Source organism: Pygoscelis adeliae, unplaced genomic scaffold (assembly GCF_000699105.1).
Source record: "Pygoscelis adeliae isolate BGI_AS28 unplaced genomic scaffold, ASM69910v1 Scaffold436, whole genome shotgun sequence".
NCBI lineage: Eukaryota > Metazoa > Chordata > Aves > Sphenisciformes > Spheniscidae > Pygoscelis > Pygoscelis adeliae.
Window position 1 is genome coordinate 816,143 of NW_008825051.1, and position 10,746 is coordinate 826,888.

Here is a 10,746-nt window from a genome sequence, read left to right on the forward strand (position 1 = left end):
GTGGTTTTGCCAAAGGTTTCTCCAAACTGATAGTTGTACTGAGGGACGAAGCCCTCGTAGCTGAGGAGGAAACCAAGAAAGAGCAGTCACTGAGAGGGCATTGGAAGGTGTCCACTGGTAGGATAACCTGCTTTAGAGCTCTTGTGCACTGGAAAGGCCAAGGCCAGGAGCACAAACAGCTTGGAGTACATCAGCCCAGGGAAGGTGATTGTACAGGGACGTGCCTGTGAGCATGAATGAGTTTACGCCGCTGGAGCAGCAGCACAAGGGGAGCACCGAGATGTGTGTGGTTACGCACGAAGCCAGACGGGTCTGTGTGTGTTTGCACATGTGTGTTTTTACATGTCAGCATGAAAACTGGCTCATAGATTCATGGGTGTGTATAGGCACAGGCTTGTGCTTTGGTTCACGGAGGAATACGGGACGAGGTCAGGGAGCACGGCCGAAGCAGCACCTGCGGATGGGAAAACTTACAGCGGGAGCACAGCGTGGGCTGCAGTCGCTTTGACAGTGCTGGTGCTGACAGCCCCCAGTTAAACATGCCTCCGTTTTGCATTTTGCAGTCCCTCTCTGTTCTAAAACACAGTGAGTTACTGGGAATTTCCCAGTGTCCCTCGTTCAATATTGAAACTCAAAAAAACAGAAAAATTGCTTGTACCCTCCAAACCTCTCTGGCTCCGTACCCTTCTAGCAAGGAGCGGGACTGGGCTCAAACCCACCCAGGCACCACGTTGCACGGCGGAGGCACGGGCGGGCAGGCAGCGGTTAAGCCCCGGTAACTCGCTCTACTTTTTTTGGGACCTTTGTGCGGGGTGTGTAGCAACACGCTGCTTCTCCGCTCCCCGTGGCCTGGGATGGGCAGTTTGACTTTGTGGTGGCTCAGGGTAGGGCAGGTGCTGGAGCGCTGGCTCCCCTCCCAAGTCCACCAGCACGGATCAGAAAATTTAGCTATTCCCAGTATCAAGTTTCCTAATGACGATGTTATTCCACCACTGAAGAAAGGTAGAGCTGCCAGTTACAGTGTACAGACAGAAATATTCAATCAGTGATCCCACTGCGTATCTGGGGATAAAGCTGGATGATGCATCAGGATCATAAGATGAGTAAGTACTTTCCCTTCCAAATATTTCAAACAACAGCAAGCAGAGCCGTGCATTTACTCTTGGCAAGTTTTCCCACTTTGCATGCAGGATCTCTCACCAGCGGCTGCTGGAGAAGCTTGGTGACTCGTTCCCATTGATTTTCAATGAGTCTTGCAACACAGGGAAGCTACGCCGGAACGATAAAGCAGAGCAAGAGCACAAATGAGAGCGCCTGAATAATTACAGGATGGCCAGAGGTATTTAGATCATGAACAACATAATGGTAGGGCTGAGAAAGGATTCCATTCATAAGCAATTAAAAGCGAGGTAATCCAAGGAGCTCGGGCCAGTCAGTCTGGGTTTATGGCAAAGGGATCTGCTGCAGAGTGAATTACAGGTGCTGCTGATAAAAGCTGCAGCACCTGGGGAAGAGACCAGTCTCAGCAGGGCTGTTTGACCTTCTCCTGCTTGGTATTTTGATTAAGAAACCAGGAAGATCCCCCATTTCTGTAGTTTACACTGAGCCACCGCAGCCACTGACCTCAGACCTCATCGGTGAGCAGTGAGTAACCTGCTTTCCCAAGGCTGAGCCCCATTTCACTCTTCTCTTACTCAGCCATATCTCTTCGATCGCCACTCCCCAGACTGCATCACCTAAACCTGCTCAGCCTTCCTGATCGCCAGGGAAAAGCCTTGGCCCTGGGCCCATCCTCACTCAGCTCCATGCCCTTCCCAGCTCCACCAAGCTGGGATGGGGCAGATAGGGCTGTGCCCGGCGCCTGGGATTCGTGGATTGACCCCTTCTCTGTGAGCCAAGCCCTTCCCAAACCATCCCCCACATTGGGTTTGGCTTCCCAATGCTCTTGAGCACTGCGGTGGCATTTTCAAAGCCCTGGCCATGACCATTGCCCCACCCGAGTGACAGCAACCAGCTTTGATGCCCTCATTCTGTTTGCAGGTTCACCGGCACGGCCGGGTACAGCACATGGGACAGCTGGCGAGATGCTGCGACGTGGCATCTTCCCCCTCCTCCTGCCGACACCCCAGCCCAGGGTGCACCGTCTGCTGGCAGCAGAGCCCGGGCTCCGGCGCTGCCCTTCAGGGCAGCTCCTCCTTGCGCTCAGCCACCCAAACCAGATGCAAAGCAGCACCCTCACCGCCCACGGGGGCTTCCTCTGGGGCTTGGGGTGATGCTTCGAGCCTGCACAGCAGTAGCAGAATTTGGTTCCTCCTCCTGCCTTCAGTGGCTGAGGCACCAGTCTGGAGAGGAGCAGCCCCAGCTGCTGTGTCTGTATTAGGGCTCAAAGCTGCTTCTGGGGGGGCTGTCTGCAGGCAGGAGCGAGCAAGGGAAGGTTTTGAGGCTTTTGGAGGATGCAAGCCCAGCCGCAGCTCCCTCCTTGCTGTTACTCGTCTTTCCCAAGCTGCTGTCAGCGCACAGCTTTGACAGGGTGACAGCATGCACGGAGTTAACACATCACATCGTTCAGACAACCGCAGCAATGCAGAAACGTGTTAAAAACCCCCAACCCCAGAGCTTATGTAAGCTTGGAAGACAGGGAGATCAGTAATGGAGAAACCCTGCACGCTGCTCTAATGGGAAGGACGGGTGTGATTGTCACCGCAGGAGCATCGTTAAGGAAGGAAACGCGCCCCACCCTTTGTCTGGAGCTTGGGATCTGCCTGCCTCCTGCCCGTACCTCTGCTGCACCCGTGGCCGCGCAGGACACGGCTGGTTTTCTCTGCGCTGAGCTTTGCAGCCTGGGCTGCCACCAGCCCCTCCGCCCTGACGCCCTTCGGAGTTACCCTCGGGCTGGACTAATCCGAGTGATTTTGTACCAACGGAAGCTTGTTTTGCCTCGGTGGCCATCCAGCCCTTCCCAGCCCATTTATGCACGTCAGGGACCGCATCTCCCCCCACGGGTCACCAGGGGACCCCGCACACAACTTCTCCACTTCACCGCGAAGCCTATCCACTTATTTCTGCTGTTCGTGTCTTACCTTTTAATAAGCAACTCATTACCTCTTTCCAAGCCTTTAGAGGAGGATGTTGCAAAAAGCTTTGAAAAAAATCTAGCTATGTATCAACTAGATCACCAGCATCCACAGAGTCACCGACTTCTTGAAAGAGCTTGGATCCGGCGGCAGGACTGCGCTCCAATTTGACAAGAGCATATCACGTCTATGCAAATATTTATTCAAAGGATATCTTCAAACATCCTTGATGCAAAAGTTATGACAGGTTGGAAGCCAAACCCTGCACAGCAGCCCTGGTAACATTTGGCAGCTTAAAACAAATGAAAAAAAAGGGAAAAAAAAAAGAACAATTTTGACTTTACCCTTAATGTGCTATGGCATGGTCTTTAATTATACCCTGTTACAAGGTGGTGCTTCTTATCCTGGAGCCCTGTCTCCTTCAGTGCACTGTGACACGGAATATTTAGTAGTGTCTTTGAAAAACCCAAAATATCATGGATCATAGATACTACATGATCCCAACCGTAGTTATTTGCATGGGAAATGAACAGACATTTTGGATGAACTTCAGAACTTACCCGGGGATATAGTAGGGATTGGGAGGGAAGAGGCTATTTTCCTTCGGGGCTGCCATGGCAATGCGGCAGCTCTTGGGGCGGGCGTGGGAGGAAGGAGATGCAGCACGATGCGGTCGCCCGGGAAACCTCTGTGATGCTGTTGGGAGCGATGTCGGTACCTGACAGCACTTCCAGCTGCAGCACACAGCTTGTCAGGTTTTTCTGGACACGTCTTTTTTTCCCCCCCCACCTGGAAATTTTGGATGAGCACAGAGGTTTTATAGCATTTGTCAGGTTTCCTGAAGGCTCGTAGCCCTTGGGACAGCAGCGCCAGATGTTCCCTGTAAGCAGCCCCAGCACAAATAGGTGTTCACGGTGCGGCTCACGTCCAACACGCACAACTCGGGAGAGCCTGGCTGCGTGTGCCCCCGTCACTGGTACAGCACATGCACAGCCAGGCCAGCGCTGCCTGCACACACACGGCCACGTGCACACCTTTCTGTCGAGGAAACCCCAAGGCAGAGATTGGGGGATTCACCGCGCTGCGGTGGAAGGCTCAACCCTCCTCTCCCTGCTCCTCGTTGCCCTCCCGGTCTGGCTGTTTGAGGATGCAATCCTTCACTGCCTTGCTTCATGCAGGATAAACGTTGTTCCCATTCCCGACATCGTACGGTCACGTTGTCTTGTGTGCAGTGGGTTTCACCCCCCTCCAGCTGAAGGCAGGCCCAGGACACGGGTCTCCTGTTTACTGAACAGCCACTGTGGCCAGTACGTCCTCAAGTCAAAGACCACTGCGCCTGTTAGCACCAGCATCGTTTCCACCAACGACAATACCAGCAGCAAGCCTGCTTCGCTGCCAAAGTCCCTCTGTGGCCTTGAAGAGCTCGGCCACGTGGCTGGCAGAATCATTTTAAGGTTTCAAAGCTACTAACCAGAAATCATAGAGTATTTGAGGGTTGTTCTAATGTATTTAGGTGCCTATACTCCACCCAAAATTTTATCTGAGGAGATAAAAACGCAGCTTTGACTCTTGCGCTTGGTGCCCTAAACACTTTGGGAGATCTGGAATTTCCAGCCTTTATATTTAAGTTTGCCCAAATACCTGAGCTCTAACCGGGGGCAGACCTCTCCAGCAACCCCAGGTCTGCAGGGCGGGTGGGTCTGACAGGTGTACGATGGCTCTTCAAGAGGTGCACAGTGGAAGACCAAGAGGTAACAGGCACAAGATGCAACAAGGGGGAGGCCCATTGGACGGAAGGAGAAAATTCTCCCCCGCGGGAGAGGCACAGCCCTGGCACATGGTGGCATCTCCACTCTTGCAGATCTTCAAAGCTCAGCTGGGGAACGCCCAGGGCACCCCAATGCAGCTTTGAAGTTAGCTCAGCTTTTAGCAGACAATTGGATTAGAGACCTACAAAAGGTCCCTCCCAGCCTAGATCTTCCTCTGAGTTTAATGTCAACATGAAAAAAAAAATTGCTTACTGGAATGCAGCACTGTATTCATAGCACCGAACAACGATCCCAGGCTGTTCCAGGTCCCATCACCCTCCTCAGCTCCTGAGGAGGCTCAGGCCAGCATCTTCAGAAACTCCCTTCAAAGCTCACTCCTTTAAATGGCCAGCGGCTGCTCCTTCCAAACCTGGGGGTCACAGACTTAAAGAGCTACTGAATAATCAGACCAAAATATCGGTCCTCAGTGCAGACACCTGGGTAAAAAAGTAGAAATTCACTTTTGTCAAGGTTATCGTTAGAATTTATTGATATGAGAGAAACTTCGTATGTCAACATGTCAACGGAGGAACAGCACGTCCTGACGTAACAGAATTACAAAGCCCATCCGGGTGACGTTACAGCGCTCTGGTATCTCCAAACTCTGAAGTACAGGAGATCATGCACACGGCTGTGTATTACCTAGGTACATTTTCTGGGGCAGGATAGAAATACTCCAGAAATACAATCAACGCGTGGTTTGCCAGCCACCAGTGCCCGACAGGCTGCAGCAGGGACCACGCTGGCTTTGACTCCCATCGCCCAGCTCCAGACAGACAGTGCACACGTGTAACAGCAGCTCACCCTGGGCCCCTCTAGTCAAAGAAGGAAAAAAAAAGATACCTATTTGGGGGTGAGATTCACCTGAGCCCGTGTAGCCCTCGCAGGGAGATGAGATGACTTGTACCCTCCGACTCCTTTATCGCGTCAAGGGGGCTCAGAGGACCAGCTCGGATGGAGACGCCTACACGCAGCCAGGGGAACCCCACGCCAGGTCTGCAGCAGGACAACCTGGGCACGGTTCTATCAACTGAGCTGCAACTGGGAAACTTCACGACGGAGTTTGCTCTGCCTGGGGAGCAGACACGGCCATGCCATGCTCCACCCTGGCATCTGCCAATTCAGAAGCAGGTTTTTTCTTTCAACGTTAACAGTCATAATTATCCTCATATTACAACTGTTTTGACGTTCTCTCTCTCAGCAGTGCCCTCTTACAGAGCTCGTAGCACAGACAGCCATTCACACCATGCTTCTGGCTAAGATAAAAATTATCTTTATGATCTTTACTGGAAATATATGCTATGCTGGATGCTGTCTAAAAAAAAGCCAAGTGCTGAGCTTTCATCTTCTCCCAGCTTATGAAACATTTGGTTTGGTCCTAAGTATCTTGCTAAACAATTAGAGAGGGAATAGCAGAGTATTCCCCAGGCACCTGGTAAATCCACAATGGATTTATTGTAGAAACAAGCTGAATTCTCTAACTCACTCCAAATGGATTTCAGAGCCCTCTAAAACCCTCCAGAGAATGAGCCGTTTGTGACACGACAAACAAAAAACAACCCCAAGTTCAATGAGTAAATTGTCTTACATTGTGCAGGGAGCATCCAAAATAAAACGCAAATCCAGACTAAGGGGATATGTCTGTCCCATCTCCCGATGCCAGATTTGATCACGGCAATAAAGGAGCCTGGGCCAAAGTGCATCTGCCTGGCCGATAGCACTAACCCTGCTGCAGACCTGAAGAGGAACCATTGATGCTAGAAATACACGTCTGAACGCGTGTGCACACGCATGTGCCGGGGACGACCCGTACTCTGCTGCTTTTCCTCTCGCGTAAGCTATGACAAGTGACATAGCGGGTTCTGCTCTCAGCCATTCGGTTTCACCAAATCTAAGTTCCCTCTGCACATGTAACAGCATTGACTTAGAGATCTCATATTAATGGGTACTTATACAGGATTAATTGCACATCAGTCCATTGTGGCTACAAGTTCATTAGGCTAATAAATCTACATAGTGACAGTAGTACAGTATCAGCTACTTTTCAATACAAACTCCCTACCCTAGCCTTAATTTGTAGGTCAAAAGAAGATCTTCTACCGTAGTGACCTTCCCATGACCTTTAACATTCATTTTCAAAATATTTTTTCTAGAAAAAAAATCCAGTGTGGGGAAAACGCACATATATAACAAAAGCAGTGCTTAACAACCACAGGAAAAAAGAACATGATCTTGGACTCTTGTATCAGCATCCTCCGTAGACCCTGGTAGCATTACTTCCAAAGGGTTGCTAAATCCAGCTCCGTCAGTTCTCAAGTCTGTTAAACCATTCCCTAGCTCTAGACATTTCTAGTCTCTCACTATACATATTGTCTGTAGCAAGAGCATACAGAAACACTTGCTAATGTGCACAAGACTTCCATTTGACTTAATGGAACAGTTTTAGAAGACTGAAGTCTTTACTTCTAGAAGTCTGTTCTTGAGTGGTAGCGCTCTCACCGACTGGTAGCTTTCTATTCCACCCAGGAGAGAGCTCCAAGTCCCTCAAAGTTTTACTCATTCGTTTTGCCCAAAGGTGTATGGGTATCTAATAAAACCCCTCTCACAGTATTCCCAGGAAATGATTCAGAAGAGGAGATGATTTTTCAACGAAATGAGATCCTCTGGTCCTGTGTGTCAGACCATGGCCAATAGAATGAGCAGCTGCCATGGACATCTCAACTTAAATACAGAACAGTCAAGGGAGGAGAGCAAGGTGGCCTGACCATCTTCCCGTGAGGTACAGGCAAAGACGACACCAAAGTCACTCCGTTCTCAACAGTTTGTCTCTTTCTGGAGTCAAATGTTTGATTCCATTTGTTCTAGCAGGAAGTGGTGAATCATGTCAAAAGTCGGACGATCTTTTATATCCCTGCTCCAACATTTCAGCATCAGGTCAAACACAGGGTTAGGACACAGAGGAGTCTGGGAGAGATAGATCTGAAAGGAAGAAAAACACAGCTATTTCAGTGGGGTTTTTTCCATAAAAGAATTGAACCTCTACTAAATTAAAACCAAAAGGACAGTTTCATTCTAGGTTTATAAGACAGCCACCATGCAATGTTTGAAATCCATTAAGCATGAATCTGGCAGTGAAGTCTGGATGGAGCTTTGACGCCAACTCAAATGGCACTGCAGACACTTTGCCAAATTGTTTGATGAGCTGGTCACAAAACAATCCTTTGTCCCCCAGGAAACATGAATGCTTCAGAGAGATTCGTCTTCCAAGTGACAGCAACACACAAACCAAAACCAAATTTACCACGATAAAATCCAAATACTTTCACTCACCGTAGACAACCCATGAGGCTTTCTAAGCATCGTGACAGCTTGTTAGCAGAGACAGAAAAAACACCTTTTAGAGCTTATCTAAAGCACAGCTTGGCAGAATTATTTTTTTCCCCCCTCTCATTTCAATACACATCTTCTAGGCTCTTCACTAAATCATAAGTATTTGGGAGACAGTGAATAGAATTATTCCATTCCCCTTAATCCTTTAACTTGTTTGGTGCTAAAGGTGAATTTTGGGAGAACAGCAAACAGCTGGCACTCCACTTTTTAGGGCACAGTGATCCTGAGTACTGAGGTGCTGGATTGTCCTGCATCATCACTAGCATCTATTGAAGGTGGCAGCAGTGGAGTGCACAATCCTGCCTGGGAGTTAGTAAGAGGACAATGACACAGAAAAGCCCTTCAGCACCTGGAGATGGCCAAAGGCTTCTTGGCCTATGTGGAGATATTACAGGGAATATCTAACCCCTGGGCACTAACAACTCCTCCTTCCCCACCTCAGTAAATGCTTCCTCATCTTTCAGAGAAAACACTAGTGGGAGAGAGATCTGACAAAGGAAAAGAGCAAAAGGATTGTGTAGGAGAGCCCAGCAAAGCTAAGGAGGACAGCACTGTCATCAAGGGCAGATTGAAATAGAAGTGGCTTATAAGGAAGAAGCACTGGACAGCGCCAAGAGGTTCTTCCAGTGGGACTCCAAGAGAGGAAAGCCGGTGCAATGAGTCTGGAGGAAGGGGAAGAGAGGCAGGACACGCTTGAAAAGATGAGTAATAGAAGCAGAGACTTCTGCAGATGATGTAAGGCCAGCAGAAAGGCCCTGTGGAGGTCCACTTGGATGTGACCAGGTCAAGTGAAGGAGGGAGAGGTCACATTTGCTTTCTTACCTGCCTGCCCTGGCTCCGGAAGAACTCTCCTGTGTTCTCGATGACTTGCTCATCTGAGAGGAGGCTGTATGGTTGCTCCTTACACAGTATGAACATCTCCCAGAGGGTGACCCCAAATGCCCAGACATCACTGGCTGTGGTGAACTTGCCCTGTGAACAGAAAGGATGTTGTAAGCCCAGGTTGCTCACAGCGCACATTCAACAAAAACCGTTTCAGTCTACACTCCCTGCAGCTAAACACAAGGATGCAGAATTCATACCTGGGAAAATGCTCTCAAAAAGAGACAGCAGAGCAGGTGACCTGCTCTTGGCAATGCACAGAGAGACCAAGGTACGACACTGTTGCTTTGTGGAACAGGAGCAGCATGTCTGTGGGACCCAGGGACAGCTTTCACTGGGGCAAACCTCTTGAAACAGGGAGCAAGTCTCAGAGAAAGCCAGAGGCTACTGTCCCTCCCGAGAAAGTCTGTATTTGTCTACAGCAGTAGGAAAATGGACTGTGGCAGGGGGGGGATAACTGATGCCTACCTCCACCCAAAACGCAGTAGTGCAGCACAGAAAAGCCTTTGAACAGGAAGGAAAGCCCTCGGGGTGAAAGCGGAGCTGAAGCAGACTCCAGACTCTTAGAGAAAGGCCAAGATAATGTTGATCTTTGCGCATGTAGTAAGTTGGTTACAGTCTGCTCCCTGTCCCTGTTTTCTGTCTTCGAAAAATGTGCCCAAACTGGCCGTGTTTGGAACAATGTGCTTCTGAAGAAGTAAAAAGAAGCTAAAAATTGCTCAGAAAATAACAGACAACTGGGGACTGGAGGGCCTGTTTAGGCAGAAAACATCCAAGACCTGGATTGCCCAGGCTTATCCAGCAACCCTAGCAGTCTGTCCATGTTTGGAAGATGTTCACACAAGGAAGATGGGAGTGACTTATGGTTTAGATGCAGCTGTGACCAGGAAAATAGGGTGAATTTAGAAAAGCTCAGGCCTATCAGCCTTTATAAGGAAAAGGAGGCTCAGGGGAGACCTTATCGTGCTCTACAACTACCTGAAAGGAGGTTGTAGCAAGGTGGGTGTTGGTCTCTTCTCCCAAGTAACAAGCAATAGGACAAGAGGAAATGGCCTCAAGTTGCGCCAGGGGAGGTTTAGATTGGACGTGAGGAAAAGTTTCTTTACTGAAAGAGTGGTTAAACATTGGAACAGGCTGCCCAGGGAAGTGGTTGAGTCACCATCCCTGGAAGTATTGAAAAGACGTGTAGATGAGGCGCTTAGGGACATGGTTTAGTGGGCATGGGGGTGTTGGGTTGACAGTTGGACTCGATGATCTTAGAGGTCTTTTCCAACCTTAATGATTCTATGATTTTATAGCAGAAGTAATTACAATTTTTCTGGGTACTCGGAGGGGGCATTGTAAGAAAGTACAACAGGTGATCTCACCAACTAGTCTGAGAAAGAAATATGGGGCTGAATATTAAGTAACTGCCTCCAGACTGCATGTGTTTGGGCTATTGAACAATCTCCTAAGGGAAGACAGCAGGACTCTTAAACATGAAACAAAACCCCAACCTCAAAACCAGACTTGGCACTTGAAACTCATGAAGTTCTGTCCCTGTCCCACTCAGCTTCACAGCTGGGGAAATAAGCACAAAAAGGCAATTTCTT

At 49.3% G+C, this 10,746-nt stretch overlaps 2 protein-coding genes across 2 annotated transcripts in view; both read right to left on the reverse strand.

Moving 5' to 3' along the window:
* FAM166A (family with sequence similarity 166, member A) overlaps positions 1–3,690 on the reverse strand; it is a 15,019-nt gene extending 11,329 nt beyond the window's left edge. Inside the window, exons 1-2 of the mRNA XM_009326381.1 lie at positions 3,635–3,690; positions 4–60 (exon numbers count right to left, since the gene is read on the reverse strand). Coding sequence (XP_009324656.1) covers positions 4–60; positions 3,635–3,690 — 113 coding nt within the window. The remainder of the gene's footprint in view (positions 1–3; positions 61–3,634) is intronic.
* Positions 3,691–5,357: 1,667 nt separating this feature from the next.
* LOC103918934 (discoidin domain-containing receptor 2-like) overlaps positions 5,358–10,746 on the reverse strand; it is a 46,241-nt gene continuing 40,852 nt past the window's right edge. Inside the window, exons 16-17 of the mRNA XM_009326359.1 lie at positions 9,095–9,244; positions 5,358–7,861 (exon numbers count right to left, since the gene is read on the reverse strand). Of these exons, the coding sequence (XP_009324634.1) occupies positions 7,721–7,861; positions 9,095–9,244 (291 nt within the window). The 3' untranslated portion in view covers positions 5,358–7,720. The remainder of the gene's footprint in view (positions 7,862–9,094; positions 9,245–10,746) is intronic.